This window comes from Polypterus senegalus, chromosome 18 (genome assembly GCF_016835505.1).
Source record: "Polypterus senegalus isolate Bchr_013 chromosome 18, ASM1683550v1, whole genome shotgun sequence".
Lineage (NCBI taxonomy): Eukaryota > Metazoa > Chordata > Cladistia > Polypteriformes > Polypteridae > Polypterus > Polypterus senegalus.
In genome coordinates, this window is record NC_053171.1 from 7,007,999 (window position 1) to 7,022,093 (window position 14,095).

General features: G+C 44.0%; 1 protein-coding gene across 2 annotated transcripts in view; it reads left to right on the forward strand.

Moving 5' to 3' along the window:
• Positions 1 to 14,095, forward strand: part of akap6 (A kinase (PRKA) anchor protein 6) — a 385,504-nt gene that overhangs the window by 311,836 nt on the left and 59,573 nt on the right. For both annotated transcript variants that reach the window (XM_039741461.1, XM_039741462.1), the window contains exon 10: positions 5,637 to 5,783. In XM_039741461.1, coding sequence (XP_039597395.1) covers positions 5,637 to 5,783 — 147 coding nt within the window. The remainder of the gene's footprint in view (positions 1 to 5,636; positions 5,784 to 14,095) is intronic.

Here is a 14,095-nt window from a genome sequence, read left to right on the forward strand (position 1 = left end):
TTTCCGAATTTTATTAATTTCGTTAGAAACGGTGAAGGAGGGAGGAGTAACTGGTCGTGTCTGAGTGTCATGTGACTGGGAAAATTGCATCGCAAAGGAAGGTGACTGTGTAAAAAAGTGATAGAATTTGTTTTGGAAATCCATAATAAATAGAGTTTTAACAAAAGTGTGGAAACTTTTTGAACGTCCCTCTCAAATATGTTATTAACGTATTGAGGGAAGTGTCAGTGACCGCATTCCCGTTTGATGATAACGATTTACGAGAATCATAAATCATGGTGGGCAGCATCTGCACACGCGCTTGAGACATCTAAACGAAGGAGGCGGGTGGCGACGCGCATGCGGCTTTAGCTTTCCCGTTAGGCTCCACTGAATCGATTTCTTCAGGGTTGAAAATCAAATCTCATTATTCACTGAAAAAGAACGAATCGTTGACGACTTCCCGTCGCTAATCTGCTGTTAGGTCAGAAGATCAGGTGCGGCAATAGAACCCGCTCCCGCTTTCAAGTCAATAACGTTTATGAAAGTGTTACGTTTGTCTGCTGTTGTTTAGTGTGTTAAGTCAACGGCCAAAAAAAGCCCGCAAAAGACCCTTTGGTTTAAAATCAATGTTGCACAATGTAAATATTGAATGCGTGTGGCGCAGTGTTGTGCACGAACGAGTTCAAACGAGCGCCTTCATTCAACAAACTCATTTTTCTGAGAACGGTGAACTTAACGTAACGTATTTGCAGGTGAAGACCTTGAAGGTGAGCGAGTTCAGTTTTAGGTGACATTCTGGATCTGGTTAAACGTTTTGCCTTACTCTGTCATGTTGGGGTGGAGCCGAATCTGAATACAGTATTAGGATAACCACAAGTAGTGGATTTTTACGAATATTTATTGTTTTGCCGTTTTTTTCTATTAGGAAAAAATAACGTCAAATCAAATCGGCCCTGTCTGTGTCTGCCTGCTTGTGCTTAAGGTGCACCCCCGCTGACACGAGCACCCGGTAAAGCTCCACTTTCGCTTTTAGGAAAACGTCGGACTTCACGAGGCCACTTTATATTTTCCCCCGTTGGACGTACAATATGTGACGCGAATTTTGACTGGCAGCGTAATAAGTTAGTTCACGAACACGCGGCTTCCACAGTCACCCTTTGTGTCACACGGTTGGAAACAGAGCGGTCATTTATATGTCTACTTGCATTTGTTTAATTTCCTTTTTTTACCGGGAGGATGTTAGCATATATGATGACACGTTTTTGTTGCTGGGTATAACTCAATAAAGTGTATTTAAATAAAAAAGTCATCATAATGATTGTATTTTATTTAAGAAGTCCACTGTAATAGCCTAATATAAGGCATGCAAAACTGAAAAAAATAAACTCACGGGTCACTTATTCTCACTCCTTAAAAAATCGAAGTAGAACTGAACATGAACGAGTTCACAATTGAAATGGTGAACTCTGAGCGTGAATGTATTCATTTGAGTCTGCGAAGTGAACTTTGAGCGAGTGAGGTGTGAACGCGCACAGCGCTGCTTTGTGCGATTCGGCCGCTCTTATGCCGTCTGTTCAGAGCTCTTTTTACTTTTTTACACTCATCGGTTTTTGTAGAAAGATAAACGTGTGGACTTGCAGCATTAAAATATTTAGCGGTTCGACTGTTAAACTGAACGTTGACTTGTTTATATCCGTCACTACCTCTAAAAATAAAGGTAAAAAAACGGAAACGAATGAGTGCTCACGTGCGCTCGCCAAGACGCGAGGATCGGTTTGTGCTTCTCCGTACCGGCAGTTAAGGTCTGCGTACCACTAACCAGGGGCCATCTTACCAGCATCATAGGACCGCGCACTGGGGCCCCTGTGTTGATAGCAAAACAGGTACATACGTAGGCATCAGAAACATCGGGGGCCCCCGACCAGTTCCCTTTATGCCCAAACATTAAGGCGGCCGCCACACCCACATTGCCCCAGCTGTAGACCACAAAGTGGGATCTCCTGGAGGTCTTTGCTCTCAGATTTCGGGGTGTGGGCCGGTGAGCGCGGCTTCAGTGACCCCACTGTCAGGAGTGAGTGGTGCCGCGAGAAGCTGCCTGAAGGTCTCGTGCCGTCATTGCTTGCGGGGCGGGTTAGTGCAGTGCTTGACCAGAACACTTTGAGTCCAACGTACGGCCAATGTGGTGGTCCCAAATGGAGTCGTAAGTGGGCAAGTGACACTTGCGTGTATCCATCTTCTAGCATCCTTATGTTATTTATAAGTTGTATTATTTGGTTTATGGCAGCAAGCGTGTTTGGGTTACCAGTTGAAAGTGAGTATTAACACCACATCTGAACCACTAAGAGAGAAAGTGCGAGTATTTATTATTATTAGTATTAATAATAATACGTTTTATTTACTGTATATAACGCCTTTCCCATGCTCATTTTAATGTAGACTTTCACTGGCTTAAGCACTTACCACGATAATGCATCTCTAATAAGTGTTGATGAAGAGGTGGGGAGGGGGGCATGCTGTCAAAGAATTAGTAGGGGTTCCTGCATGAAGATCTTGTACTCTCCAAAACGAATGAAAGAAGAGTTGGGCTCTCGAGGATCTGGTGATGGAAGCCCACGTCCATTAGATGGGATGTTGGCTCTCAAAGATCAGGGGCTAAAGCTCCAAAAGTCCCCCAGTGATGCCGCTGACTTTCTCCTTGTCCATAAATTGCAGAGATCTCTACATATTTATGGTGAAACAGAGATCCTTGTGTAAGCAGAAGTCAAACTCCTCACACACGCACACACACGCACATACTGCACTAGTTTGGCTGTTGCCATGTGGGCCTCTTACCATTTTACTTATCTATTTTTTTAATCATTTACTGACAATGCTGGTAATGAATTAACCGATTAATTAACATTGATCTATCAGTTCTTCTCACACCGCATGCATCTCCTACAGCAGTCAGGGGCTTTCAGCAGTAAAAAAAAACATTGGTGGGGTCGGGGGTCCCCTGTGAAGGAATCGAATCGCAAATATATAATCTAATAATTTCTACATAATTATACTGTACACAATACATTATGTGTGAAATACGAACGATCATTCGTCCCGTGTGAAGGCACAAAGCATGACAACGAAGTTAAAATACATAATTAAAATAAGACGAGCCGTTAGAGAGTCGTATGCGAAGGAGAACCGCGTGATTCGAGTCCGGTGCAGTCGATGAGCCATTAAAGTAGAAAGGAAGTCATTGTTAACATATTAAAATAATCCTCTTAATCAGTTCACATTTCGTCTGACTAGTGTTTTAAATACGTGTTAGTTTGATGTTGTGTCTATGGTCTCTTTATAACGAGTACAACTTCAAATGGTACAAAGCCAACAGAACGTCCTGATGTACCTAAAGGCGTCACTGACGTTACTTCGTTATACTCGCGTGTTGAACGAGACGCCCATCGGGACAGAGAAGATCTTCTTCACCTGTAGTCATTCACATCAAACTCGAATGACCGCCAATCCCGACTCCGACGTGCAGCACGTGTGCTTTAAACGTCTGCCTGCGAACTCAACGACGGTGACGACGTGACACGCGCCTCTGCGCACCCGCGCTACCCTTGGGCTCCTCTGAGGCGATTCATTTCCAGCTCGTAAGTCGGGTATATATACACAGTATATAGAATAACTGATCTATATATTATATTTCACATCTGTCTGTATAGCGCCTTTCATGTCTGCCGACCCTGTCTATCTGTATATCTATTATGTAGTGCCTTTTCTCTCCATCTTTCTATCAGTTATTCAATACCTTTTACATCTATAATGCATGGGAAAGGCGTTATATAAATTAAACTTATTATATCTATATATATATTATATAGTGTCTTTCTTATCAATCTATTACATATTGTTTCCAATCTATCAACGTATCAATTTTATGGCGCCTTTCCTGTCTTTTTATTATATCGTGCCTTTCCTATCTATTATATATTGTTTCTTATCTATCTAGGTATCTATTATATAGCACCTTTCCTGTCTATCTTTTTATCTATTATATGCTTTTCCTATCTATAATCTATTGCTTCCTATCTATGTATCTATTATATAGCACCTTTCCAGTCTATCTTTTTATCTATTATATGTTTTTCCTATCTATAATATATTGTTTCCTATCTATGTATCTATTTTATAGCTCCTTTCCCGTCTTTCTATTATATAGTGCCTTTCCTATCTATGTATCTCTCTATTATAAAAAAAAAAATCCTGGAAAGGAAAAGCAGGACGACGAGACATGATCTTCTTGGAAGTTCTCGGAAGACACAAGACCCGTGAGATGCAAACAATATCAAATAAGAGCACTCAGTCGTGTAAAGGCACGTAGCACACACAGATCCTGTGCTCTCAGCACATATAAAGCGTATAAGGACAATACGTTCTGATGAAACGTCAACGACTAAGCAAAGAAGAAAGAGCAGCATGGAGAAAAGAGACCCAAAAGTGTTGGAGATAAAAAAAGGCAGATAAGAGATTATGAAAGCAGTGGAATTCGAAAGGCTCAAACAAACGATGGCGCGATACACATACAGAGAAAGGTACAGTATATGAAAGCAGTAAAATTTGAAAGTATTGTAGCGTCCCAGCCAGGTTGAGGCCTTTGTTGTTTTAAGTGAATGTTAGGTCTGATTGAGGGAGGGTGGAGTACAGCACAGAAGACTGATAGCAGGTGATCTGATGGCACCTCCTTAGCATGCGTAAAGAAGCCAAACCCCCCCACCCAGACAATGCGAGCAGCCATTATAAGTCCTGAGAAGGAGATTTAACCACGCCAGGGGCCGGAAATAAAGGACAAGTATTGTTTTTACAACGTCATACGATACAAGGCTGTGAGACATCATTTAAAACAAGTCCATGGACATCTAACCTAGCAGTTGTTGGATTGCTGTTGGCAGACACACATCACATGCTCCCAGCTCCTAAAACAACGACAAGAGACAAGCAAAACATGCAGCTCGCCAGCAGCAAAAAGACAGCAGATGATCCGGCGGCATCTCCTTCTAGCGTGCATTCAGCCACACCCCCTTCAAAATGCGAGCAGCATTATACGTCCTGCGAGAAAGAGATGTAACCACGCCCAGGGCCGGAAATAAAGTATTGTTTTTACAAAAGCTTTAAAATAAAAGTGAAAATAATGCATATGTAACAATTCCCACGAAACTAACAATCTCTTTAAATTGTATATCTGGTAAACCAAACCCGGGGTGGGCGAGTCTCCTAGTCTATTATATAGTGCCTTTCCTATCTATGTATCAATTATATAGCACCTTCCCTGTCTTTCATTCTTTATTATATAGTGCCTTTCCTATCTGTCACTGTATCTATTATATAGCGCCTTTCCTGTCTTTCTATTATATAGTGCCTTTCATATTTATCAGTTCTGAGTGAACGACTTCAGGAGGACGGAGTTATGATTGTTGCACGTCGTCAGTAGTTTTTCAGATGTCGCGTTGATTTGCTTGTTCAACGTCAAGTTATTTTGTCAGTGATTTTGAGGCGAGGAGGCCATGCCCAGTATGCCTGTCCATTTACTCACTTTTATTTGTTTATATCTATCTCTCTATTATATAGCGCCTTTCATATTTATCTGATGACTTATTTATTTTTGCTCCTCCCAGGGAAGCTTTGCAGAAATGGTGATCTGGCGGCCAAAGAAGATGCAACTGCTGAGCAGAGTGGAGGCCGTCCAGAGAAGTGGGGCCGCCCTGCCGGACGACGTGGAGACGAAGGTGGCGGTATTGACCACAAAGTGGGATCTCCTGGAGGTACTTTGGTCTTAATTTTGGTCTTAGTTTGCGCCAGTGAGTGCAGGTTCAGTGCCCTCTCCGGGAGATTCCAGGAGTGAGAAGCTGCCTGAGGGTCTCGTGCTATCGTTGCTTGTCGGGCATTGCAGTGGTTGCTTTAGGATCCTGGCTTTGGGGTTCTTGTGTCTGCATGGGACTCCTAAACTGACCGTTAGGTTAGCTGGACAACCCTGAAGTGGCCTGGCGTAAGCAGGTAAGGGCTGGCATTCCCTTCTAGGGTTGGTTCCCTCCAAATGGCTCCAGGTGCAAACCTGAGCTCGACAGCAGGTTGACAAATGGACCGCTGGTGACCTTCTAGAGATAATAGGGACACATCAGATATACTGTGTCCTGATTCTTGTTGATGTTATTTAGTAATTGGTGTTGGTGACATCACCACGCACTGCCATTTTGAAACACACTGCTGTGATGCCATATGTTGTAGGGGGTGTGGCCTAGGTGTGACATCACATGGCCATAGCAGCCATCTTTAAAAGGACAAGCCATGTGCTCAGCCCAAGTCCCATTGCATTTCTGCTTGTTTCCCGATGACAAGTTTCTCCTGCCCTCATGTGCTCTGCTGGTCACATATTACTGATCGAGTGATTCAGCCTTTAAAAGTGTCCACCCCTCATGGTCTGTCACTTACACTGCTGGGGGGACAGCGCCTCGTGTGGTCAGGAGGTTAAACAGCTGCTGTCTCAGCAACCCATTCACAGGGCAGATTTGACAGGCACTTTACAGCCCAATCACAGTCAAGCCCTGCCCACACTCTAGCCCACTATTGGTTAGTCTGTTTCAAGGAAGCAAACTGGCACCTGGCCCCTAAACTACAAACCTCTCTAATCTGACTGGACAATCGGAACTTAATTTGCATGAGGAGGCGTGGCTAGGCGGATCGATTTTTGAGAGTATTTTTTCCAGTTGGCTGAAAGTCCAAACTTCAGAGCAAAGAGGGGATCACGACTCGAATTTCTGTGGAGGCTGAACTCAAATCCAAACACGTTACTTAGCAAGTCTGCTGCAGTCTTTAGCTGCCACGGTGTTGTCTTAAAGCACAGAAGTTGTCGATTGTTTCAGATGGGATTCCCTTCTCCTTCCCCTTCCCCTCCTGAACCCACCTGCACCGCCAAAGTTTATCGATAATCGGGTGGGAGTGACCGAGGCTGCAAGGTCATCTCTGTGAGACTTTAAACGGAGGGGGCCGTGTGCCCTTTCACTATCGTGGGGGGTCTCACAGGCTAAAGGAGCGTTGAAACGTCAATCGACATTTTCACTTTTACAAAATCCAAACTGAAGAATCACACCTAAGCCTCTCTTTTTTTCATGCACAATGGCTTTAAAGTGGGCATCAAATGGCCCGATTGGGCAACTGAGCTCACCAAATGCTCTAAGACCGCAAGCAGGTCAGCTCAGGAAGTGGTGACACCTCTCCTGAAAGGTGCTATATAGCAACTGCCCAGTGTGCCCATGCGTTATGATGGCCCTGCTATACAGGACACCAGATCCTTGGTGGACACTGCACCTCACAAGGTAACAAATGGTCCAAAATTCAAAAGGTCAGCCCCCCCAAGTGACCACCCAATTTATTCATATGAATTCAGGTTTCAAGGTGAACACAAAGCTCATCTCGGCCTTCGTTGAAGCTCCCTTGAAGGCGCAGAGCATTAAGAAGGGGAAAGTCAGCAACCTGGATGGGATCCAAAGTGGAATCTCACCTCCCGCAGGCTCAATGACGAAATTATTAATTGTTGAGTTTGGCCCACGATGGCGCGGGGGGTCGCCGGCACTTTTGCTTTTAAAAGCCAATTTCAGAGCCATCATAATTGATCTCCTCCATTACGCCAAACGTATCGCCGCCGCATCTTCAATTATCCTTAACACTTTGGCTCTTTGGTGAATCACCGCCGTCCGCCCCACCGTACCGATAGCGTCTGCCCCGTCAGCTGATGCTCGGGACCCTCCAAGGCCGGACATTTTCTGGCTTCTCTTGCCTTTTTTTTTTTTTTTTTGATTTTTCTCAGCACCATCTGCTTTAAAATGTATTAATAATGAGATCCGTCAATCTTTTAGTCAGTTTTGCCCTTTCCTTTCCTAATGCGGAATTGTTAAAGCAGCCGTTCATCATGACTACCTGCCATCTTTAATTTCCAGACCAGGGAAGGAATCGGGGCAGCAGCGTTGCCAACAAATCATTGCACACGTTGCCTGCGAATTTAGAGCCGCATTGGCAGTCGATGAGGATGCCCGTTTTTAGAGGGCAGTCTGCTGGGAAGGAGGAATAAATGGCCCAGATACTGGCAATGAGCCATGTTAATGGGGTGGACGCTTAGTGGAGATCAAGTTCAAAGCAAGGAGTAAAAACGGCCGTGGTGGCGTCTTCAGTACGCTTCTGGCGGGCATCAGCAGGCAAGACTCAAAACTCAACCATGGGTGCTGCTTACTGTTTAAGGTGCCATATGAAGACCCCACGTTCAGCCCCTGTGACCTCTGCAAGAAGCGCACCATGCATTTACCTTAAATGGTGCCTGGCTGGGAGTGTGCCCCCTAGTGGCTAAGTCTGTAAAATACAGGGTCGCGTCATGGGTCCGACGTGTCATCCTAGTGAGGTCTTTCATCGCCCAGACCTCTCGATACAAAGATATGGAAACCTCACCTGTAACACACCATAGGTGGTCTTCACTCTTCAAGGTGCTATATAATCCCCCCTCAGCCCCTGACCCAATGTGACCTCTGCAATTCCACCGATAATAAGAATACATTGTATTTATTTGGCGCCTTGCTCAAGTCATAGTAATAAAGAAGGAAGCCCACTGTGACCTTTACCTTGTATAGTGTTTGGCAGGCAGTGTGCCCCCTAGTGGCTAACACTGTAAAGTACAAGGTCACATCGTCAGTCGTCACTATGTGTCACCTCAGTGAACCCTTAAATTGCCGACCTCCACAGTGTAGAAATGCAGATTTAACACATTGAACAGACCATGGGTGGTGTTCATTCTTCAAGGTGCTGTATAAACTCCCAAACCCGGGTGTCCACTGAAAGGCTACCAAGGCTCAGGCTGTAGATACTTTTGGCCATATTGGGCATTTGATCGTTTTTTTTTTTTCGCTTTGTTCACTAATGCTATTTTTTTTTATTTCTGAGAAGCTCTTTGAGCTTGTGAAAGGCACTATATAGGGTGGTCAAGATCTAATTATGCAATTTTCATTACACTATAACTTATTAAGTTTATTACATAGAAAATCACCTGAAAACTCCCGGACCATCGAGAAGTGTGCGAACTGACGACATGAAGAATCGTCTTTGCTTTGAACTGGAATCGTCCCTGCATAAGTCAAAGTCATCCAGACGATCTGGATCTGCTTAATTAGATCTGGACCACCCTGTATAACTAAAATGCATTATTATTATCATTATTCATTTAGAAACAGTGACGCTGCGCATTTACCTTGAACAGTGTCTGGGCAGGAGTGTGCCTCCTAGTGGCCAAGGCAGTAAAGCACCAGGTCACATTACTGGTGATCACCACAGCTCAGTGTGTCACCTTATCGAGGCGTTTCATCTGCCACATCTCACAACGCACAAATATGGAAGCACCACCTTTAGCACACCCTGGGTGCCGTTCATTCTTCAAGGTGCTATTTAAAGCCGCCACATGCAGCTCAACCCGTGTGTAACCAGTGAAAATCTCTTTACCTGCTCATACTTAAGTAATATGGAAACAGGGCCACTCTGCCATTACCTTGAACAAGGCAAGGCAGGCAGCGTGCCCCCTAGTGGCCACGGCTGTAAAGCACAAGGTTGTATCATTGATCCTCACCGTATCTCAGCGAGTCACCTCAGTGACACTTGTGAAACTTGACAGTGCAGAAACAACACCTTTAATACACTGTTGGTGCTCTTCAGTCTTGAAGGCGCTATATAAATTCACTGCATGCAGCCTCAGACCCCTGTGTGACCCCCTCTTTACCTGCTTGGGCTCATGCTAATGTAATATGGAAAGCTTTACCTTGAACAGTGCTGGGCAGGCAATGTGTCCCCTAAGCACCACGGTGGTCCTCACCACACCTCCATGTGTCACCTCAGAGCCCACAGTGCAGAATTATGGAAACAACACCTTTAAGACACTCTTGGTGCTGTTTAGTCTATATAAATTCACTACATTCAGCCTTGCACCCCTGTGAGACCCCTCTTTACCCACTCAGGCTGTAACAATATACAGTGGGATGCAAAAGTTTGGGCAACCTTCTTAATAGTCATTATATTCCTGTATAAACCATTGGTTGTTACGATAAAAAATGTCAGTTAAATATATCATATAGGAGACACACACAGTGATATTTGAGAAGTGAAATGAAGTTTATTGGATTTACAGAAAGTGTGCAATAATTGTTCAAACAAAATCAGGCAGGTGCATAAATTTGGGCACCGTTGTCATTTTATTGATTCCCAAACTTTTAGAACTAATTATTGGAACTCAAATTGGCTTGGTAAGCTCAGTGACCCCTGACCTACATACACAGGTGAATCCGAGTATTTAAGGGGGTCCATTGTAAGTTTCCCTCCTCCTTTAATTTTCTCTGAAGAGTAGCAACATGGGGTCACAAAACAACTCTCAAATGACCTGAAGACAAAGATTGTTCACCATCATGGTTTAGGGGAAGGATACAGAAAGCTGTCCCAGAGATTGAAGCTGTCTGTTTCCACAGTTAGGAACATATTGAGGAAATGGAAGACCACAGGCTCAGTTCAAGTTAAGGCTCGAAGTGGCAGACCAAGAAAGATTTCGGATAGACAGAAGCGAATGGTGAGAACAGTCAGAGTCAACCCACAGACCAGCACCAAAGACCTACAACATCATCTTGCAGCAGATGGAGTCACTGTGCATCGTTCAACCATTCAGCGCACTTTACACAAGGAGATGCTGTATGCGAGAGTGATGCAAGAGGAAGCACAAACAGAGCCGCTTGAGGTCTGCTCAAGCACATTTGGACAAGCCAGCTTCATTTTGGAATAAGGTGCTGTGGACTGATGAAACTAAAATGAGTTATTTGGGCATAACAAGGGCGTTATGCATGGAGGAAAAGAACACAGCATTCCAAGAAAAACACCTGCTACCTACAGTAAAATATGGTGGTGGTTCCATCATGCTGTGGGGCTGTGTGGCCAGTGCAGGGACTGGGAATCTTGTCAAAGTTGAGGGACGCATGGATTCCACTCAGTATCAGCAGATTCTGGAGACCAATGTCCAGGAATCAGTGACAAAGCTGAAGCTGCACCGGGCTGGATCTTTCAACAAGACAACAACCGAAACACTGCTCAAAATCCACAAAGGCATTCATGCAGAGGAACAAGTACAACGTTCTGGAATGGCCATCTCAGTCCCCAGACCTGAATAGAATTGAAAATCTGTGGTGTGAGTTAAAGAGAGCTGTCCATGCTCGGAAGCCATCAAACCTGAATGAACTAGAGATGTTTTGTAAAGAGGAATGGTCCAAAATACCTTCAACCACAATCCAGACTCTCATTGGAACCTACAGGAAGCGTTTAGAAGGCTGGAATTTCTACAAAAGGCGGATCTACTAAATATTGATTTCATTTCTTTTTGTGGTGCCCAAATTTATGCACCTGCCTGATTTTGTTTGAATAATTATTGCACACTTTCTGTAAATCCAATAAACTTCATTTCACTTCTCAAATATCACTGTGTGTGTCTCCTATATGATAGATTTAACTGACATTTTTTATCGTAATAACCAACGATTTATACAGGAAAATAATGACTATTAACAAGGTTGCCCAAACTTTTGCATCCCACTGTAGAAACAAACACACTGTGCACTTTACCTTTCAGCAGTATCTGGCGTGCAGTGTGCCCCCTAGGCTGTAAAGGGCAACGTCCCATCATGAGTCATCACTACGTCTCCATGTGTCACCTCAGGGAGGCATTTCACTTACCAAACCCCACAGTGTAGAAATATGGAAGCAACACCTTTAATACACCCTGGGTGCTGTTGACATTTCAAGGTGCCATATGAAGCCCCCACATTGAGACCCTGACCACAGTGACCCCTCCCAGTCTCACACAGGCACACTATAACAGTGCCTAACGGGCAGTGCGCCCTCTAGTGGCTAAGGCTATAAGGCCCGAGTTCACACTGTTTGTCCTCACCACATCTTTGTGTGTCACCTCAGTGAGACGTTTCACTTGCCAAACCTCACAGTGCAAAAATATGGAGTCCCTGAAGATGGCTTCTTCTAATGGAGGCTGGTGCATGGAATCACCCTGGGGGTGTTGCTCAAAGTCCTCCTACGTCAGGCCCAGCTGATCGTAACTCCAATCCCAGGCTTTTCCTCCAAAGGATGGCCTCAAGGTGTGCTGACTGCAGTGAGCAGCGTCTGCTTAGAAAGAGAAGTGGAATCAGGAGCCAGGTTGTGGTAGTAAAAAATACATAAAAAAAAACTAGCAAAGGTCAAATCTGGGAAAGCAAGAAATGAGAAAACAGAGATCAAAACGTGAAAGAAAAGGTGTCAAGATTTGGATTGAGAAGGTCCAAACCAAGGCATTAACATGCAAACTGGGCCAAATTTAGAAAACAAGTGAAAATAACTCCAGGTCAACCCCATGAATGTTTTGTTTTTTTTAACCTTTGACCTGGTGAGGTCATGCGTTACACACTTCCTGTTGACCTTCCCTAGGAACGTCTTGGCAACCGAACCAAACAAAATGAATAAAATAGAGGCACTGATAACAAAAACAAAATGGCAGCACCACAAAGTGTATTATTAAGAACATGTCTAAATGAAAAACACGCGTGACCATCGACCATCGACTTACTTGGCATCCCCAACCCCCAAAACAATGCCTAGGTTACTTCTAAATGGCGAGGAATGACTGCAAAATAAAAATAAAGATCACAAAACAAGCAGAGTTACCAAAATCAGCCTCACCTCTATCGTCAGTCGAGGGTAAGACAGGAGTCAAGATGAAACGCTGGGGTGCCAACCGGGCCAACCCCATTGAATCAAAATAATACGTTTACTTAAATTAGCAAGCACACAAATGCCACGACAAGAAAACAAACGCAACATGTAGCCCTAGGCTCTTGTTTTTAATGGCTCTAGAGAGTGGCCAGGCTTCAGGGTCGGAGCTCAATAGCGCGGGTGGCTCAACTCCCGAGTGAGACCCCTTCAATCCTTTTATATCTCGTAGACTTCTCAAAGCTGGGGGTGGAAAAAGAAACAGAAGAGTCAGAGATCATGGTAATGCTTACCCTCTGACAAGCCTGGAAGAAGACCCTCTGATGCAAATGCACGACACTTTTTAAACTCAAGAAGCAAGCAAAGGAAGGGATTAAATTAGAAAATGTCAGGAAGGGATGGTCCACAAGTCACAAACAATGTGTCTTTCAATTTTAAGGTTTTATGAACCAAAAATGGTGGCACTGCTCTCTTGCAGTTAAGGAGCCCAGGGTTCGCATCCCGGGTCCTCTCACTCAGATTGCTGTGGAGTGACGGTCAACTTATGGCTGTTGTTTTTATTGAATTTTTGCTTCTGTTTTTTGGAATTTGTTTTGGGATAACCATTAGTACTTGTTTTCCTTGGGCTGCCTTTTTAAGCATTCATTTTTATTTATTGATTACTTAATACATTCAATTAAATAATTTTGTTTTGGACTTGAGGCAGCACTTTGGCGCCGCTTGTTGTATGGGGATCAGGGCTCCCTGCATGGAGTTTTCATGCTCTCCCCGTGGGATTCCTCACACAGTTCAAAGACATGCAGGTTAGGTGAATTAGCAACTCTTAATTAGTCCTGCTGTGTGTGTGTGTTGGACTGGCACCCTGTCCAGGGAACTATTCCTGCATTGTGCCCTATGGTAGCTGGGATAGGCTCCAGCACCCCCTGCAACTCTGTTCGGGTCTTCTGGAATAAGTGGGTTAGAAAATGACTGACTGACTGAACCAAAAAATGATAGCAGAGCAAAAATAAGAATCAAAGAGGTGTCTCTAATAAAAGAGCAAACCTTAAATTAACCATTAAAAAAAAAAAAAACCCTTTAAACAATTTAAAACTAAAAAAAAATACTTATGAAGAAAATCTCAATCCAAATGAGAGTTGAAAGACAGAAGTAGGAAACCAAAGAGACAGCAGCTTGCTGACGATGTGCTGGGCTCTTAAATGGCACTGCAGTGTCAGGTGGCCCCATAGCACAAGGCATGTGACATGAAGGACAACAATGTGAAAGGCGCTATATAAGATAGATGGATAGATAGAGGGCACTATAATACAGA